The sequence below is a fragment of the Trachurus japonicus genome, chromosome 6, assembly GCF_045865225.1.
Source record: "Trachurus japonicus isolate A0001 chromosome 6, Traja_1.0".
In the NCBI taxonomy this organism is placed as follows: Eukaryota; Metazoa; Chordata; class Actinopteri; order Carangiformes; family Carangidae; genus Trachurus; species Trachurus japonicus.
The window spans coordinates 37,052,766-37,073,596 of NC_140912.1; the positions used below are offsets into that span (position 1 = coordinate 37,052,766).

Consider the following 20,831-nt stretch of genomic DNA (forward strand, 5'->3'; position numbering starts at 1 on the left):
GACATGGTGAAGCAGCATTTAGCTGTGATGCTGCAACAACTGGAACAAACTACCAGCTGAACTGAGATCAGCCCCAACTGTCAGCACTTTTAAATCCAGGTTAAAAACATTTCTCTTTTCACGTGCTTATAGCTGAGAACTTAAAACTTTATCTATTTTCTTTTCTTTTACTTTTATTTGCTCTTGCTTTTAACTCTGTTTTTAGTGTTTTGTTTGTTTTTATTCTGTCTTATGCTTCTTTTTTTAAAGGGATAGTTCACCCTAGAATGATATTTCGCTCATTATCTACTCACCCTCATGTTGACTAAGGGCTGGAAGAAGTTTCAGAGTCCACCGTCCCTTCTCTGAGTTACAGGGGGTCTTGGCGTAGCAGTGCATTTCAATGCAACGGTTGCAAATGGACACCAGAGCTCTTCGTAAAAAAACACACACAAAAAAACATCCAAATACCTCCATGCTGCTCGTATGTAATGTCCGTCTTGTGCTGAAGCCCCAAATTGCGTAATTGTCCCGAAAAAAATTAAATAAGTCCACATTCCAAGCATGTTTGTAGCATTGGCTCCTAGTGTTGTTGTCCGGGTCTTCCGCTGCCAGCGCGCATGCGCAAGGTTCGCACTGAGACCGACTCGAGTGCTACACCAAGACCCCCTGTAACTCAGAGAAGGGACGGTGGACTCTGAGAATTCTTCCAGCCCTTAGTCAACATGAGGGTGAGTAGATAATGAGCGAAATATCATTCTAGGGTGAACTATCCCTTTAATGTTTTGTCTTTATGTAAAGCACATTGAGTTGCCTTGGTATGAAATGCGCTGCTATATAAATGAAGATGCCTTGCCGTGCCTCGCACCGGTGGCTAACGCTACCAGTTAGCCGCTCGCTAGAAAGCTACTAAAACCGACTTCCGTTGTGGTGTGACGCAGTGGATCATGGGAAAATAAAGTGGTGGATAGTACGCCGTCTGGAATACAGCCAACAAGACGACTATGAGGATATTAACATGTTGACATGTTGACCAGCAGGTGCGGGGGGTCCAGATGGAGTCTCTGGCCGGCTACGTGTACAAAGCGGCGAGCGAGGGTCGAGTCCTGACGCTGGCGGCGCTGCTGCTCAACCACTCGGAGGCGGAGACGCGCTTCCTGCTGAGCTACGTCACCCAGTTGTCGGGGCAACGCTCCACGCCGCTCATCATCGCCGCGCGCAACGGACACGACAAGGTGGTGCGGCTGCTGCTGGACCACTACCGGGTCGACACGGAGCAGACCGGCACGGTGCGCTTCGACGGGTGAGACACCGCTTCACTTCCTCCATCCTTCCCTCTTTCCTTCCCTCTTTCCTTCCTTGATCCAATCTGTTCCCTTCCTCCATCCTTCCCTCTTTCCTTCTTTCCTCCCTTCCTCCATCCTTCCCTCTTTCCTTCCTCCATCCTTCCCTCTTTCCTTCCTTTCTCCCTTCCTCCTTTCTTTCCCTTCATCCATCCTCCGGGTCGACACGGAGCAGACCGGCACGGTGCGCTTCGACGGGTGAGACTCAGCTTCACTTCCTCTATCCTTCCCTCTTTCTTTCCTTCCTTCCTCCATCCTTCCCTCCTTCCTTCCTTTTTCCCTTCCCTCATCCTTCCTTCCTTCCTCCATCCTTCCCTCTTTCCTTCCTTCCTCCCTTCCTCCTTTCTTTCCCTTCCTCCATCCTTCCTTCCTTTCTCCCTTCCTCCTTTCTTTCCCTTCCTCCATCCTCCGGGTCGACACGGAGCAGACCGACACGGTCCGCTTCGACGGGTGAGACACCACTCCCTTCCTCCATCCTTCCTTCTTTCCTTCCTCCATCCTTCCCTCTTTCCTTCCTTTCTCCCTTCCTCCTTTCTTTCCCTTCCTCCATCCTTCCCTCTTTCCTTCCTTCCTCCATCCTTCCCTCTTTCCTTCCTTCCTCCCTTCCTCCTTTCTTTCCCTTCCTCCATCCTTCCCTCTTTCCTTCCTTCATCCATCCTTCCATCTTTCCTTCCTTCCTCCCTTCCTCCTTTCTTTCCCTTCCTCCATCCTTCCCTCTTTCCTTCCTTCCTTTCTTTCTTCTTTTCACTCTCCCTTTCCGCTTCCTTCCTTCCTTCTTTTTTCCCTTCCCTTTTCCTTCCTTCCTTCCTTCGTCCTTACTACTTCCTTCCTTTTTAACCCAATTGACCTGATCTGTTCCCTCCCTCCATCTTTCTTTCTTCCTTTCCTTTTTGCTTTCTTCTTTCACTATCCCTTTCTTTCTTTCTTTCTTTCTTTCCACAATCCCTTTCTGCTTCCTTCTTTCCTTCCTTCCTTCTTTCCTTCCTTCCTTGAACCAATCTGTTCCCTCCCTCCATCTTTCTTTCTTTCCTTCCTCCTTTCTTTCCCTTCGTCCATCCTTCTACTTCCTTCCTTGACCTAATCTGTTCCCTCCCTCCGTCTTAATTTCTTTCCTCCCTTTTCCCTTCCCTTTTCCTTCCTTCCTTCCTTCCTTCCTTCCTTCCTTCCTTCCTTCCTTCCTTCCTTCCTTCCTTCCTTCCTTCCTTCGTCCTTACTTCTTCCTTCCTTTTTGACCCAATTGACCCAATCTGTTTCCTCCCTCCATCTTTCTTTCTTTCCTTTTCCCTTCCTTCTTTCCACAATCCTTTTCCCCTTCCTTCCTTCTTTCCTTCCTTCCTTTTCCCTTCCCTTTTCCTTCCTTCCTTCCTTCCTTCCTTCCTTTTCCCTTCCTTCCTTCCTTCCTTCCTTCCTTCCTTGACCCAGGAGGGTTAAACAGATTCAGTTTTTAAAGAAATGCCTAGAACAACAGTGATGTCAGATGTCAAACTAAAACCTGTCGATACTGATCATCAACACATACACAGCTGATATCTACAGGCCATAATTATTGATTAACAGGTTTTATATTTAACCGTGTAAATATAAAACCTGTTAATCAATGGCTCAATGACTGAGCATTTTAATGAATCTGCAGCTTCAACGTCATTTAATAGTTTTCCTTTTAACAAATCAGCTTCACATTGTTATTGTCACGTGACAGGAAATTAAATAGATTTCCTCCAGGATCAATAATGTGAATCTGAAAAGAAAATGTTATAACTGAAACCTGTCAATACTGATTATCAATACAGAGCTGATATCTACAGGCCATTAATTATTGATGGAGAGATTTAATATTTACACTCTTGATTTGCCTTTTTTTTAACGATTAAAACTTTATTGGGATTTTTGAATATCACACATCACAAGTATTTACACCACTAGTCAAATGTTTGAACATTCAATTCAATTCATTCAATGGTTTTACTGTATTTTTATCACTTTCTACATTTGTAGATTCAAACTGACGACATCAAAACTATGAAGGAACTGGTATGAAGTGTTAAACAAAGCAGGATATGTTTTATATATTAGATTTTTTCAAAGTAGACAACACTCCACATGAGTCTCTTCATAGTTTTGTGTCTTCAGTTTGAATCTACAATGTAGAAAGTGATTTAAAAATAGTAAAAACGTTGAATGAGAAGGTTTGTCCAAACTTTTGATTGTTAGTTTATGTCAGTTAATGTTGAGCTTCTTTACAGAAAGTAACGTTAAACAGGAACAGTCGACCTGACCCCTAAGGAATGATATATTCTTCTTTATATTTAGATTAGAATTGATCCTTTTAGGTTCAGACAGTCAGAGACTCTGAGGTGTTTGAACCTGTAACGACAGAAACTGTTTCTGTTCCTGATACGATCAGTTTCACCTTCAGCGTCAATGAAGATGGAAATGAGACCGAGCCTCAAAGTCATTTACATGTCACCTGTGGAGGGGGGGGGTAAATAAAACAGTTAGAGACTTAAACAGTAGGAACAATAGACTCCTGTTGTTTATTCTGTTTGATTAACAGCTCGTCCTGTTGTGACGACGATCAATAAAGTTAATTCAACAAATCAAAACAATGAGATAATAGATAAGTTTGAATCACTGATGAAATTAAAAGACGAGTTTATCGGAGCAAAGATCAAGAAGATGATATGAAACGGTCCACTTCCTGTCTCTCTACGCTGTCCTTTCAAAATAAAAGCACAAAAAAACTCCAGAAAAATGTTAAAAAATAAATAAAAGAGTTTAAAGAGAGAAAGAGAAATAAAAGAGTTCATGACGATAAAAAGTTCAGTTGGACGTTTACGACGCAGAATTGTCCTGAAGGAAACGTCCAGGTGCCAGATTCACCAATATGTTCTTAAGAAAGATTTTAATAAATGTCTTAAGATCTAAAATTAAGAAGTTCATAAGAAAGTTCTTAAATGAGATTTGTTTTTGCTGTCCACTGAGTTCAGTTACTAAGTTTCATACACTTTAGCCACTCTTGCCTGGTTGCCTTACAATGATAGGAACCTCAGTCAATGTGCTTTTTTTTTATCTGAATCAAATGTTCCCTTAATGTTCTTCTCAGAGTACACCAGAATGCTTCATTTATGTGTTAAAATCACACTTTTTTGGTGACTTTTTCACCCCTTCTGAGTTTGCAGGTATACAGTATGCATCTTCAGGTATACAGGTGCATCTCAATAAATAAATAAAAAAAATATATATTCTAATAATTTACTGAGATGCACCAGAATAACATGGAAAACTCTATTTCCAGTAGTTCAAGTCAAAAGCCCCCACCAAGTATTGAGAGCATATGGACAAACTTATCAGAAAGCAATTATTTCCATATTAAAAATGCTTTTTTAAATTGGTATTTTTTTCCTACATTTTGTCTACATTTATTCTAATTCATTGAGATGCACCTGTATGCCCTCCTACAGCCTTCTGGTACTCATTTCAATACTTAGAACTGCTCATTTTTCCATTGTCCTTGAGTAAAAGTTGTGTGAGTGATTTCAGTGTCAGTCGCGCGCAGACTTCCTTGGTGCTTTTTCTAGTTTTGTATTGATTATCAGCTTGTTTATTAATAACAGACAATAAGTAAACTTGACTGATTGTCAATGAGGTTGTAGTACAGTGGGATCCCCAACCATCGCTTATATTTATAGGATTTTTTTATTCTTTATTTCGGTCTTAAATTTCATTCAAGGTGGCATTAAAAAGGTCTTAAAGTCTTAAATTTGACTTGCTGAAACCTGCAGAGACCCTGTTTCTCCTTAAGACTGAAGTTAAGAAGAAAATGAGACTTTAGCTGTGTCCCAATTCAGGGGCTGCATCCTTCGGAGGGTGGATTTGAAGGCCGATTACGTCACAGCGCTGCGCGAAGGCTGTCTTGTCCCAATTCGTCTAAATTCGAAGGCTCCTCCAAATGCAGCCTCCAAATGCGTCCTCCTTTCCCCTGCATTCGGAGGATGCACCGCTACTATCCTTCGCGGCCTCCCGTATCCCAAGATGCTTTGCTGCACCGTTGTTGTTATTAGCAACCTAGCCGTTAGCTATCGAACGGAGCAGCTCTGTGCTGTAGCCACGGTAACCCGGCTCTGCGGCCGGCTCGGAGGTGTGGCTGCCCGCTGCTGAGCTGAGCTCTGCTCTGGCTGCACAGGTGAGGAGCGGAGGCAAAGCATCTTGTGTGTGACAACTTTTAATAAGAAAGCTATGAAAACACATTACTTGTGCTCTCTTTATTCTCTATTCAATAGCCTACCCCCCTGGCTGCTGTTCAATGGTTTGTTTATTAGTATATTAATGATAACTGCCCTTGTATTGATTCTACTTCTTAAAAAAAAAAAAAAAAAAGTGAGGGGCGGAGGAGCGGTAGAGCCGTTGCAAGCTCCACTTTTAAATGTTTAACGTTAGGCCGTTGTTTACGTTCGGATCAGGAAATGCTCTGAAGGCTAGACCGTCCCATTTACCGACCGTTGATGCGGCCGACGGAGGAGCCTCCGAAGCCGTTGCCTCTGGAGACCGCGTAGGCTGGGTCCTCTGAAGGCTGCAGCCCCTGAATTGGGACACAGCTAGTGTTTAAGGTGTTTAACTTCCTGTTTAACTTCCTGTCTGTGTCCTTCAGCTACGTGATCGACGGGGCGACGGCGCTGTGGTGCGCGTCGGGGGCGGGGCACTTCGAGGTGGTGCGGCAGCTGGTGGGTCACCGTGCCAACGTGAACCACACCACGGTGACCAACTCCACGCCGCTGCGGGCGGCGTGCTTCGACGGGCGGCTGGACATCGTGCGCTACCTGGTGGAGCACGAGGCCGACATCGCCATCACCAACAAGTACAACAACACCTGTCTGATGATCGCCGCCTACAAGGGCCACGCCGACGTGGTCAAGTTCCTGCTGCAGCGCGGCGCCGACCCCAATGCCAAGGCGCACTGCGGCGCCACCGCGCTGCACTTCGCCGCCGAGGCCGGGCACCTGGAGATCGTACAGGTATGAAAACCACTGAAACCACTCACCTCTCTGACAAATTCACCGTTTTCAAACCAAAATAGAGGAGCTACGTCAGTAGGGATGTCACAATTACTTGTTTTCACGATTAATTGCGGTATTAAACGCCACAATTAATTAATCGTAAAGATTCTTAAATACTGTGAGTTTCCAAAAAAGATTATATTGGAAACACGGAGGCAGATGTGCACCAAAGTGAAGATAAATGAAAGAAATACTGGTCCATTTAACATAACGTACAATTGGTAGGAATTTAAATGTTAGCGTCTAATTTGTGATAAAAAAAAAACAAACAGACAAACAATTTAAAAATAAACTTAAACATTTGGTATAGATGACAATTAATGATTTGAATATTTAAAACACTTCCCCTGGAGGATTAATAACTGGTTATATATGAATAATAGATACTTAAAATATTTAGTGTGTATATATATATATATATATATATATATATATATATATATATATATATATATAGCAGTAGGTTCGTTACCTTTAATTGTCGGTGCAAGCTATTTTTAGAACGGCGGAGCAGAGCCGTGAGCTGCTCAGAGCTACGCTACAGAGGAGGCTCATTATGGGATTTCTTGGTTTCCCTCATCATCAAACTCATCAAATACACAATCCAACAACTCCACAACGCTCTGGTGGACAAGTTGTGAGCTGCACATTCACCACGCTATGAGATAATAACACAACGTTACCACACAGAGTTGTTTTAGAGGGAAATTCATGCAAAACCACTGATGTGCGTTGCCTTCAGGGACAGTTTTTCATCAACAGTCTCTGTATTTCCCTCTAAAACAACTCTGTGTGGTAACGTTGTGTTATTATCTCATCTAACGAATAGGGATTATGGCAATGGGCCAATTTGCCAAAATGTTGAACTATCCCTTTAATTTTTTCCAGAGCTGTATATTTTGACTATATTTGAAATGATTGAATGCAGAATAATGGTGATGATGGTAACTGGCACCAAGTGAATCTCTAATGATGCCGTGTGTTGTGTTGTTGTGTCGTGTTGTCTGCAGGAGCTGGTGCGCTGCCAGGCTGCCATGGTGATGAACGGCCACAGCATGACGCCGCTGAAGGTGGCGGCGGAGAGCTGCAAGGCCGACGTGGTGGAGCTGCTGCTGGCGCACGCCGACTGCGACGCGTCGAGCCGCGTGGAGGCTCTGGAGCTGCTGGGGGCGTCGTTCGCCAACGACCGCGAGAACTACGACATCCAGAGGACCTACCACTACCTGCACGCCGCCATGACGGAGCGCCACCGTCGCCCCGGAGACGTCATCGCCAAGGAGCTGCCGCCGCCCGTGGAGGCGTACGGCGGCCGCGGCGAGTGCAGGACGCCGCGCGAGCTGGAGGCGATCCGCGCCGACCGCGACGCGCTGCACATGGAGGGGCTGATGATCCGCGAGCGCATCCTGGGCGCCGACAACATCGACGTGTCGCACCCCATCATCTACCGCGGCGCCGTCTACGCCGACAACATGGAGTTCGACCGCTGCATCAAGCTGTGGCTGCACGCGCTGCGGCTGCGCCAGAAGGGAAACCGCAACACGCACAAGGACCTGCTGCGCTTCGCACAGGTCTTCTCCCAGATGGTTCACCTGAAGGAGGCGGTGACCGCGCCCGCCGTCGAGCAGGTCAGTGGGGCTGAGTATTGTAGCCAATTTCCTGAATCGATTCGATTTCGATTCCTCGATTAATTCCATCGATTAATCACGATTCGATTTGATTCTCAATCTCCTCCTAAAAAATGAAAATGGCTCAACTCTATTACATAATACAATGTTCTTTATTTTTTTCTTTTCACCATAAACAACAGCTTTTAAGTGCAGACTTGTAAATTTGACAGTTTGAACTTGAACAGTAAATAAAACTGTCCCAAGTCTCAAAAGGGCAATTTTGAAATTAGAAAGGAATTGAGGGAAAGTGAACTTGAACTGAAACATTCCATCACTGCAAATTGCATTAATGAATTAATTTATAATTAAGGCATTGTTTCTTTAAGTGCAAAAATAATATTAATGGTAAAAAAAAAAAAGTAAAAGTAAACTTCAAACTGTCTCAAGTCAAGTCTGCAGCAGCTAAACCTCCCTCCCTCCCTCTTCTCCAGGAAATGTGTAGAAACGGAGCCCACGGTAAATAAAGTGACGGAGAATGTTCATGAGACGAAGAAAAAAAGAAAAAAAAAAGTTCATAAGACGAGTCCGGCCCGGTCCGGTCGCCTATCTCCGGAGTTCGGGCGTCATGTGTTATGATCCGACGGTCATAAAGTGGAGGAGAAAAGTCCCACTGTGAAAACGCGGAGCTGCTCGTGTCCTTTATTCTATAACACGTATCATATGTTGGCGTGAACAACATGCAGTTCCTGTAGATGTCTGTGTGTCTCTGTTTGTGTGTGTCAACGCTGCACCGCTGCCACACACAGACACACACACACAGACACACACACACACAGACACACACACACAGCGTCGGCTGCTGCTGCTGTGGTGCCGTAAATCCATTCCGTACTGACGTTACAAAGCCGATGGTGCATCAGCATATTTGACCATAGTGCATCAATAGGCTTGCTACTTTGGTGATAAAAGGTGTACGATAGTCTAACTCTCCACCTCTGGTCCGGTAACCCTCCCTGTCAGGTGCTGAGCTGCAGCGTGCTGGAGATCCGGCGCAGCATGGCGCGCGTGGAGGCGGCGGCGGAGGCGGAGCTTCCCCAGGCGCTGGACAACTACGAGTCCAACGTGTTCACCTTCCTGTACCTGGCCTGCATCTCCACCAAGACGTCGTGCGGCGACGAGGAGCGCGCGCGCATCAACAAGCACATCTACGACCTGATCCAGCTGGACCCGCGCTCCCGCGAGGGCTCGTCGCTGCTGCACCTCGCCATCAGCTCGGCCACGCCGGTCGACGACTTCCACACCAACGACGTCTGCAGCTTCCCCAACGCGCAGGTAGGATCGCCACGGTTACCCGTCTGAGCTATTAATGACGGTGTTAGACGCCACAACTAATTAAATGTAAATATTTCTCAATACCGTTTTGTTTGGGGGTTTTTTGAGAAATTTTTACCACTTTTTCTAGGTTTTTTTTTCACTTTTTTTCTAGAAATATTACCACTTTTACTAAAAAAAATAATAATAATAGAAACGTGGTAAAAATTTCTAAAAAAAAAGTGGGAAAAAAACTAGAAAAAAGTGGTAAAACTTTTCAAAAAATATATATATTTTTTAATCTAGAAAAGGTGGTAAAAAAAAAAAAACACGTGAGAAAAGGTTATAATTTTTCTAGAAATTTTACCACTTTTCCTAGAAAAATTCTAACCTTTTCTTTAAAAAAAAGACAAAAAAGAACGTATCACTTTTTTCTAGATTTTTATTTATTTATTTTTTTACCACTTTTCTATCAATAATAATATATTTTTTTAAAGAACTCTTACCGCTTTTTTCTAGATTTTTTTTGAAAACTTTTTTTTGAGAGAGAGAGAATTTTTTTTCTAGAAATGTTTAAATGTTTTTGGAGAAATTGTACCACTTTTCTCGAGAAATTTCTCTACTATATCTCCAAAGAATCACGCCATTGGCCCTAATTTGAACGTACAATAAATTGACAAAAAAAGTAATGTAATCTTCAGTCTCTGAACAAATTTTTGTGCAACGTTGGTGTTTGCTTCAAAATTTTGTCCAATGCGGGGTCCGTGGTCTAATTTGTGTGAATTTAGGGTCCCTGGTATAAAAATGTTTGAGAACCACTGGTATAGATGCCAAATAATCACTGAAATAACACTTCCCCTGGGGGATTAATAATTGGTCCTGTATTAATAGTAAAAAAAAAAAAAAATCTAGAAGAAAAGTGGTAAAAGGTTTTCTTAAAAACGTGTTTTTTTTTATCTAGAAAAAGTGGTAAAATTTCGATTTAAAAAAAAAAAGTTATATAGATATAATAATAATAATAATAATAATAATAATAATAATTATATTAATAGAATAGTGCTACTGTATTTGAGAAATTTTTAGCACTATTCTATTATTATTATTATTATTATTATATCTATATGATTTTTTTTTTTAGAAATTTTACCACTTTTTCTAGAATTGTTTTTGAAAAATGTTACCACATTTTTCTAGAAAAATTGTAACCTTTTCTAGATTTTTTTTTTTTTAGAAATCTAACCACTTTTTTCTAGATACTTAAAATATTGTGTATATTATTAGTTGGTCTAATGTAATTATATTTTGACTATATTTGAAATTATTTAATTAATAATAATGGTGTTAATCGTAACTGGTACCATGTAAATCTCTAATCATGGCGTCTCTACGTGTCAGGTGACGAAGCTGCTGCTGGACTGCGGCGCGCCGGTGAACGCCATCGACCACGAGGGCAACACGCCGCTGCACGTGATCGTGCAGTACAACCGGCCGATCAGCGACTTCCTGACGCTGCACGCCATCATCATCAGCCTGGTGGAGGCGGGCGCGCACACGGACCGGACCAACAAGCAGAAGAAGACGCCGCTGGACAAGAGCACCACCGGCGTGTCGGAGATCCTGCTCAAGACGCAGATGAAGATGAGCCTCAAGTGTCTGGCCGCGCGCGCCGTCCGCCGCCACCACATCACCTACCGCAACCAGATCCCCAAGACGCTCGAGGAGTTCGTCGAGTTCCACTGAGCTGAGGATGAGCGCTTTGCTTTTTAAAATAAGACAAAGACACAAAAACAAAAAAACTACTTTGTTATCGTTTTTCTAACAGACGACAAAGAAACTAAGAAACACACAAAAAAACACACAAACGGTGCTGAGGACGAGGACGAGGACGCGCGTTAGAGGATTTTATAAAAGTAAAAAAAAAAAAACAAAGAAAGAAAGAAGTGGGTTTGCTCTTTTTTTTTTTTTTTTTTTAAAGGGATAGTTCAACATTTTGTCAAATTGGCCCATTGCCATAATAATCCCTATAGTCATAGCAGCAGTAGGTTCGTTACCTTTAATTGTCGGTGCAAGCTGTTTTTTAGAACGGCGGAGCAGAGCCGTGAGCTGCTCAGAGCTACGCTACGTATGGAGGCTCATTATGGGATTTCTTTCTTGGTTTCCCCTCATCATCAAACTCATCAAATACACAATCCAACAACTCCACAACAACGCTCTGGTGGACAAGTTGTGAGCTGCACATTCACCACGCTATGAGATAATAACACAACGTTACCACACAGAGTTGTTTTAGAGGGAAATTCATGCAAAACAGCAGCATTTACCTCTAAAACAACTCTGTCTGGTAACGTTGTGTTATCATTTGCGTTGTGGAGTTGTTGGATTGTGTATTTCATGAGGGAAACCAAGAAATCCCATAATGAGCCTCCGTAGCGTAGCTCTGAGCAGCTCACGGCTCTGCTCCGCCGTTCTAAAAAATTGCTTGCACCGACAATTAAAGGTAACAAACCTACTGCTATGACTATAGGGATTATTATGGCAATGGGACAATTTGACAAAATGTTGAACTATCCCTTTAAGTATTAACAGAGAAGAACCAGCAGCTGCAGCCCAGCCCGTCTGTCTGTCTGTCTGTCCGTCGTCTTGTCTCTGATTGGTTGGACGCCGTCCGTCCTCGTCCTGTTGCCTTAACGACAGAGAGACAGAGCGACGACACGACCTCACCTGTCAATCACATGGTTTTTATTTTTTAATATGAGATTTTAATTCTGTTTTAAAAATGAACTTTTTTTTTTTTTTTTTGAAAAGGGGGTTGTTTTCTTCTTCTTCCTGTTTGACTCAAACTAAAACAAAGTGGCCAAAAGTGAGTGGACACACACACGCATACACACACATAAACACACAGAGTTAAATTAACATATTTAGGTTTTAAAGGGATAGTAGCATTTTTTTTAAAGTGGGGTGCTATGATCTCCAAATTGCCCCTAAGTACTTTAATTGCAGTAGAAGACTCTTTGCACTCCTCCCGTTAGCAACGCCAGCCCATAATAGCCCTGCCCAGAGATTTACAACATACAGTGTTGTGAACAGACCCAAAGAAACGGCCTGTTTTCACGGCCTAAAAGAGGTTTTTTAGGTTTTCTTTCAGGTAAAACCTCTTTTAGGCCGTGAAAATAGGCCGTTTCTTTGGGTCTGTTCACAACACTGTGTGTTGTAAACCTCTGGGCAGGGCTATTATGGGCTGGCGTTGCTAACGGGTGGAGTGCAGAGAGTCTTCTACTGCAATTAAAGTACTTAGGGGCTATTTGGAGATCATACAACGCCACTTAAAAAAAAAATGCTACTATCCCTTTAATACAAAGATGAGTTTATTTATTTTGAAACGTCGACTCTTCTTCCTGTCGATGGTTTTTAACAGAAGTCTCGGAGAAAAACAAAAAAAAACGACAGATTAATTCTATCTATGATTTTAAATTAAATAAACATTTTCTGAAACACGTCGATGTTGTTGAAGCGTCCGCACACTTTTGTCCACGACGGTACCAACATGTCTGACTGCTCCTTCACACGAGCTTTTATTTTGAAAAGGTGTGAGGGAAGGAAATCTGTTCAATGTTTAATGTTATATCAATAATATCGATGAGATCATCAGAGGTGAAGTCACACGGTCCAAAAAAACTCAGATCATCCAAATTGATCAATTTTTCTGTGATCGTTTGTTTGATCTGTGATCGTTTGAGACGTCCTGAGTCATTGTTTTTTTTTGTCCAATCAACTGTCAAGGACCCGAAGACACTGAACGTTTTGGATCTGATTGGTTTAAATAAAAATCTGTAGATCTGTGGCTTATATTGATAATTAGATCCAGCTGTTAATTATTATTGATGAGCTCTGACCAAGCCAAAGATTGTGTGTGTGAGAGAAGCGACGCATCACTCTGTCACGTCTCGCTACGACCAGCAGAAACACTGCAAAAACTCAAACTCTTACCAAGAATATTTGTCTTATTTCTAGTCGAAACAATCTCATTCTACTTAAAATAAGACAATAAGAAATCGCATTAAAAAGTAGCTTGTTTTTAGACACTTTTTACTTCTTTCAAGCAGATTTTTACTTAAAATAAGTAGAAAAATCTGACAGTGGATCAAGTTTTTCTTTCTTATTACAAACACAAAACATTTTTTCTACTTATTTCAAGTGAAAATTATCTAAAAACAAGATAATTTTTAGGTGATGAATCTTATTTTAAGTGAAAAGAGTTTAGTTTTGAGTAGAAATGACATTCTGACGAGAAATAAGACAAATATTCTTGGAAAGATTTGGGGTTTTTGCAGTGAACTCCTCAGACTGTCTGTAACTGTATTAAAGGATCAATCAGTAATAATCAATAATTCACACACACTCAGCTTCAGACTTTGAGGTTTTAAGAAGTTAAATAGATTTTGATTCAGATTCAAACTAATTATTGACCCCGCCCCTTTAAATTGATCAGAAACAGGAAGTCGTTGGTTGTTTTGAGGTTGGAGAAGTCTCTTTTAAACTGATCTTTTTTCTTTTTCTTCTTTTTTAAAAAAATCTGAAGTCACACATTCACAAAGCTGCTAATTATTATAATAATATTAAAACGGTCGATCGCTTATTGATCGGTCGGTGTGCTGGTCTGTTTCCTGGTCTGGTTCCACTGTGTCAGCAGCCGGTTAGCTTAGCGGTTAGCTTAGCGGCGTGCTAACCCGTAGCTTCACGTCTCCACGGGGAAACGAGTGAAAATTAGTTTTATTTATTTATGTGAGAATCAAACTTTGATCAAAAACAGAACAGGAAGTTTTCAAGATGTTTTCTGTCAGAACTCGTCCAAACTCCGAGGAGACGAAACATTTAACATCAAGATTTAATTTTTTAAGGGGAAAAATCTTTTAATCTTTGATTTAAACAACTTTATCAACTGATCAATCGATTAATTAATTGATTGATTGATTGTTTTACCTCTAATTCTCTGGTTCCTGTTGTTTTGAAACTGTCTCTGTCCCTTTGGAGTTTGGATGGCGGCCTCTGAGGGACATTTTTCATCTCATTGATTCACTGAAACATTGATTAAAGGAGTTGAATGTGAGTTCTGCTATTGCTATGTGGCTAACATTAGCATTGTGATGTGAGGCTAGCATGTTAGCCTAGTTATGCTTAACTAACTTAAATAATGAAGTCTGAGACATAATAGAAAAGCAAAACAAGCTACGTAGCTTAGCTTAGCGTAGCATTAGCAAAACTCACAAATAGCTCCTTGTAAACAGTTAGCCGTTAGCTGTTAATTGTTTGGAGTTTGGACGGTGGCCTCTGAGGGACATTTTTCATCTCATTGATTCACTGAAACATTGATTAAAGGAGTTGAATGTGAGTTCTGCTATCGCTACGTGGCTAACATTAGCAATGTGATGTGAGGCTAGCGAGCTTGTTGGCATGTAAGCCTAGTTATGCTAACTTAAATAATGAAGTCTGAGACATAATAGAACAGCAAAACAAGCTACGTAGCCTAGCGTAGCATTAGCAAAACTCACAAGTAGCTCCTTGTAAACAGTTAGCTGTTAGCCGTTAGCTGTTAGCATTTAGCCACAGCCTCAACAGGTGAAGCGATGCAGCTGCAGGTCAGTCCAACATCTGGACCAGTGTGATGATGATTCATTCCTGTGTAACAGCGGATTTAACAGATGCTAACGTTGGCTAATGCTAATGAGTACTGAAGAGGATCAGAGACACTTTTATTTTTATTTTATTTTCATTTTATTTTTTTAAATTCTGACTTAAAACTCGGACGGACGAACAGACGGAGGATCGGCGTCGCACAACTGGACGGGTTTGATTAACGACGATGATGATGAGGTGGTGGTGGTGAAGATGAAGATGTGCCATTCAGAATGCTAATTTTATTTTTTAACTCGTCACAGTTTGTAATTTAACGCTGCAGAGTGTGTGTGTGCTGACAGGAGGTCTCACTCTGAACAGTTTTACCTGCCAAAGATTTTTCTCGCAATGTCGAGGAAACAAACGGAAGAGAAAGAGACTCCACTCCGGCTGTCGTGTAACTACTTCCTGCAGAGTGAATGCTGCTGTCAAAATAAAAGTCTGCATTCAGTTCTTCTGTTCTCCTGTTGTTTGTTTCACTCTGCAGCCACAACAGAGTCAAAAAAAAAAGACTAAAGACGAAGCCATGGTGGAGGAAAAACACAACCTGGGCAGGTGAACAGAGCTTTTAAAGGTATGAGGACAAATCCCGGTTTAGAAAACAACAGTTTGACTCTGTGACCTTTAAAATCCAGAAAATCAAAACTTCAGAGGAAAGAATTCTTGAGTTTTTAAAATAAAACAAAACTTTCAAATCAAAACAACTCCAATTCTTTTCAAATTAAAACATAACCCCAAAATTTTAAAAATAAATCAGAACTTTCAAATCAAAACAACTGTTATGTTTTTCAAATTAAAACATAACCCCAAAGTTTTAAAAATAAATCCTAGAATTTTCAAAATAAAACATTCCCAAAGTTTTCAAAATTAAAAATATGTATGCCAGTGTTTTCAAAATAAAGTTTAAGATTTTCAAAATACACTTCAGGACTTTCAAAATAAAATTCAAATAGAAGGTCTGCAAAATTTTTATTTTTTTATTTAACCAGGCAGAATCAATTAAGAACAAGTTCTTATTTACAATGATGGCCTGACAAAATAAAAATAAAATTAATTCCAGTGTCCCCAAAGTTTTCGAAATAAAAAATACCAGTGTTTTCAAAATAATTCTTAAGATTTTCAAAATAAAACACCCCAAAAGTGTATCCAGAGCTTTCTAAATAAAGTTTAGGACTAAAACAGAACCCTAGAGACTTCAAAGTAAAGAAAATAATCCCAGTGTTGCCAAATTAAGATAATTCCATTATTGTATTGTTTTCTAAATAAATCCTAGGATTTTCAAATTAAAACACCATCCCTAAGTTTTCAAACATCAAATATTTTTCAAGCTGTGATGACTCGCTCTCCTCAGACTATGATGAGTCGTGACGTCCCTCATCTTAAATCCAACGTCGCCACGAGACCTGAGCTCCATTAAAATCCAACATGGCCGACAGCTGTGAAATGTAATTATCACATTCATGTTCCTCAGAGGACGAAGTCTGGACAGACTGAGACTCCTCCAGAGAACAAGTTGAGAAAAGCAACAAAAAGAAACTGATGCCTTACCGGAGAGTTTTGTCAGCTCTGAGACGAAGATCGGCCCGCCGGTTTCTGTTTAGAGTTGCTGAAGAGTTTCTCTGATGACTTTAGGTGGAGGCAGGCTAATGGTGCGTTCCAGGCAGGTTTTGAACCTGTAAGTCACGACTTCAAGTCACCAGTTACGAGTTTGTAGCGTTCCAGGCAAGTTACGAGTTACGAACTGGGAACTGGGAGTAGATCGATCTAGCACGAGTTCACAGGTGGGAAGTTACGAGTTTGACTGTACGTTCTAACGGGTAACCATAGGAACAGGTCGGAAAAATACGAGTTACGGGTTGCCTGGAACGCACCATAACACTACCCATACACTTCCAGTGTTTGAGCTAAGCTAATTAGCGACTTTAGGTGGAGGCAGGCTAACACTACCCATACACTTCCAGCGTTTGAGCTAAGCTATTTAGCGACTTTAGGTGGAGGCAGGCTAACACTACCCATACACTTCCAGCGTTTGAGCTAAGCTAATTAGCGACTTTAGGTGGAGGCAGGCTAACACTACCTATACACTTCCAGCGTTTGAGCTAAGCTAATTAGCGACTTTAGGTGGAGGCAGGCTAACACTACCTATACACTTCCAGTGTTTGAGCTAAGCTAATTAGCGACTTTAGGTGGAGGCAGGCTAACACTACCCATACACTTCCAGTGTTTGAGCTAAGCTAATTACGGCCATACGGCTCTATCTCCCTTGTTACTGCACGCACAGTCGAAAGGATGGTGTCTATCTGCTGGTCATGGACTCGGGAGTGAGGCAAGACACGAAAAAAAAATGTTAGCGTATCCCTTTAAATCAGTAAAGTTTCATAAATGAAGAAGAGACAGGAAACAGTTCGGTAACATTTTACATTCTCAGCTTTATTATTAACACTAGTTACTGTGAGCGAGTGAATCTACAGGAAACAACAACAACATCATCATCCTCATATGCAACATTAATGCCACTATCCTCATCTTCATCATCATCATCATCATCATCATCATCCTCACCTTCATCAATCAGACACATGTTTATTTACAACAAAAAAAGTTCAAGTTTGTCTTTATACAACAAAAGTGCTTCAGCTATAAAATCTGGAAATAATAATAACCATGAAGTGTTTACGATGCGTTTACAGTCCGTCGAGTATAAAAGCAGCCGCAGGTCGACTGATGATGTCACAGTCACATGATGTCACCAGTGTAACCACGTAAACGTCGCTACTGGATAAAGTTCAGGAAGAAAAAAACAAAACAAACTGAACAAACTGTTTGTGGTCGAAGGGAAGAAGCTGCAGACGACGTCGGCTGGTGGCTCCAGCGAAGGAGTTTCAGGGTTCAGACGCATTTTAGCCAACAAGTTTCCATGACGATACATGACCCCCTAAACTGTCAATGTACGCATGAAATATAGGAATAAAACTATGTAAAAAAGAAAATTGGAAATATTGCAGAGAAATTTCTGCAAAAAAGAAGTGTTATGATTTCTAAAAAAAAAAAAAAAAAGTGGTAACATTTCTCAAATTTTTTTTAAAATCTAGAAAAAGTGGTAAAATTAAAAAAAAAATTAATAAAATAAAATAATTTCTCAAAAAAAAGTTAAAAAATTCTAGAGTAAGTGGTTACATTTCTACGACTGAGTATCAGGGCCACATTGACGGATAAAAATATCGCAAACTTCGAGAATAAAGTTGTAAATTTACGACTTAATTCTCGTAATGTTATGACTTTTTTCGTATGAAATGTGCGACTTTATTCTCGTAAATTTACGAGAATAAATTCGTAAATTTACGACTTCATACTTCATACAAAAAAGTGGTAACATTTCTGGAAAAAAAAATTAAAAAAAATAATTTCTCAAAAGAAAAGTTGAAAAATTCTAGAAAAAAAGTGGTAAAATTTCAAGAAAAGGTTGGGGACCCCTCTCAAGGACCCCTGTGGGTCCCCAGACCCCACTTTGAGAACCATTTCTCTACTGCACCTTGCAACGCTATTGATATCGATATTAAATCGACCACGTCGGCTGTTTTTACTAAGTGAGAGAACGACTCCGTGACTTTTCCAAAACTTTCGGGGTGTACTGAAGTTTCCAAGACTTTTCTAGACCTGGAAAATGACATTTTCAAATTCCATGACTTTTCCAGGTTTTTTTTTTTAAACGTACGAACGCTGGTGTTTGATGAAGGTCGAGACTCAGTGAATATAAATCTGTTCTCTGAGGCTACGGTGGCCCTGAAGGACAAAAACACATTAAACAATAGCAAACATCAAACAAAAGTCGCATTTGTTTTGTTCCTGTCATTATTTTGTCCCTCAGGTCACCATGGTAACAGATGTAAACAAACCTCTGACCGACTGACGGACCAGAGCTGAAGCTGATTGGCCGGTTCTGCTGACGCGTCTATAACATGTTCACGGCTGATTGGCTGACTCGTTACTGAGTTATTGATTAGCGGGGGAGGGGGGAGGGGGCGGGGCATCAGGGTCCCTGAGTGACAGGTGGAGGCTCGTGATGCGTTCAGGGTCTCCTCGGTCTCCAAGCATCACCTGAACGCAGCATCGGCGACGCCCCCCACACACGTTACAACTCCTCTGCTGCCTTCCCATTGGCTACGGGCTGCTCGTCCTCTTCCTGTCTCCGCCTCCTGTTGAAGAAGCCGAGCTGAGGAGAAACAAACGTCATTGATTATTGATTAGCTATTGATTCTCTTATCACTGTGGAGTACGTCGGCCCAGTCTGAAGAACTAAACTTCAGAACTTCACCTTTAAAACTTCTGCTTCACTTTCAGACCAATCAGCATTAACATGCACTGATCAATTTAGAGATTTTGGGCTGTTTTTCTTCCTTAACATGTATTCTTTCAGAAAAGTCAAAAGAAATGGTAGAAAATCCACATTAAGGTTGGTTATTTTACTTCATTTTGTCTCCTTCGTCAGTAGATTTCTCTTAAATTCGCTAAAAGTTAACAGCTACTGTGACATACTGTGCTGTGCCTGTCGTCTGACCCGTGTCAGGTGGCTCCAAAAATTGTCATTTCCTTTGTATACGCAACAAATCCTAAAAGTAGGATTGACAATAACAATCTCTGTAGTTTTACAGTCCAAGTCTTTAAAGGCCGTAACGTTTCCTCAGAAAGAGTTTTTCAGACTCAGACTCCTCTCTAGAAATCTCCACTTCAGCAGCACTTCCAGACACCAAACCTTCCACTTTGATCCCTTTCTATAGACTGATTCGGCGACGTCACCGGAAATCGAACGGCCGCCATTACTGCGGTGACAACTCACAGTCAGGCAGCTGTTGGCTCTGTGCGCGAAGCGGGCGTTTGAATGCAAGTGGACCTTTTCTCTTCCCTTTCTCTTCTGCGAACATGTCCAGGAAGGATGGGAGGACATGTGCCGTCCTCGACTGCTCTAATATCAGCAAAACACAGCCCCTTACTTCAGGAGGAGTGTCCGTGTTTAGACCGTAACGTTACGTACAGCGTGTCAGCAGCAGCAGCAGCAGCAGCAGCCGCCAGCGACGCAGTCACAGCTGACCTGTACAACCTGGCTACCCTCCCTTCTCACCGTTACCTTCACATCGTGGTAAAAGTGGACGGTCTGTGAATGTCTCACTGATCCCTTCAATATGATGTGATCATGGTCGTCTAAAAGCCGGTGTAAAATATGTCCGACCCATCCGGAGCTCAGGTAATTTTGACCATAAATCAGAGACCTGTAATTGACGTTTTTTCTGATCATCAGAGGCCAGCTGATCAATAAAATATTCTTGAATATCTAAAACAAAGCGAAAGTTGTTGTTGTTTTTATAATCTTATTCATGTAGCCTGTCCACATGATTAAATATCCCGCTGCTGGCTTGCTAACGTCAGCACGCATAACGTACCGGTATGTTATATCGTTTATGATACAGTCTCTTATCTCCCTGTTACTCTAATCTTTCCTGCTAATCGCTCAAACAAATGATTAATTACTAAATGAATATTGGTATTCATGTAAGATACCTTAATCAGTTACTGGGGGGCACTAAACATCACAAATGCAGCCTATTTATGATGCTGTCATAGAGAATCAGTTTACTATGACTGACACATGTCACCGCAGCAATGGCGCCGCCGCAAGATGGCGGCATACACAAAACGTTCTCCGAATTCGTCTATATTCTGAAGGTTTTTACAGAGGGGATTGTTGATATATCATTCACACACACTAAAAACAGTTGGGTTAAAAATTAACCCAATTTTAACCCAACTGCTGGTTCAAATAAGGACAAACCCCTTTTTGGGTTATTTTAACCCAACCGGTTGGGTTA

At 41.4% G+C, this 20,831-nt stretch overlaps 1 protein-coding gene across 1 annotated transcript; it reads left to right on the forward strand.

Annotated features, from left to right (window-relative positions):
- The first annotated feature begins 1,031 nt into the window (after positions 1–1,031).
- LOC146986616 (protein fem-1 homolog B-like) lies at positions 1,032–11,174 on the forward strand. The gene is made up of 5 exons (XM_085780300.1): positions 1,032–1,282; positions 5,971–6,334; positions 7,387–8,001; positions 9,004–9,315; positions 10,690–11,174. The coding sequence occupies exons 1-5, from the start codon at positions 1,035–1,037 to the stop codon at positions 11,032–11,034; spliced, it is 1,884 nt and encodes a 627-aa protein (XP_085636426.1). The 5' UTR covers positions 1,032–1,034; the 3' UTR covers positions 11,035–11,174.
- The last annotated feature ends 9,657 nt before the right edge of the window (positions 11,175–20,831 follow it).

What these genes read in the sequence shown, in the direction of transcription:
- LOC146986616 (XM_085780300.1), top strand. Translation starts at nt 1,035, where the DNA reads ATGGAGTCTCTGGCCGGCTACGTGTACAAAGCGGCGAGCGAGGGTCGA. An exon ending in GGCACGGTGCGCTTCGACGG is followed by an intron (nt 1,283 to 5,970) that starts GTGAGACACCGC and finishes TGTGTCCTTCAG; the next exon opens with CTACGTGATCGACGGGGCGA. An exon ending in GCAGCTTCCCCAACGCGCAG is followed by an intron (nt 9,316 to 10,689) that starts GTAGGATCGCCA and finishes TCTACGTGTCAG; the next exon opens with GTGACGAAGCTGCTGCTGGA.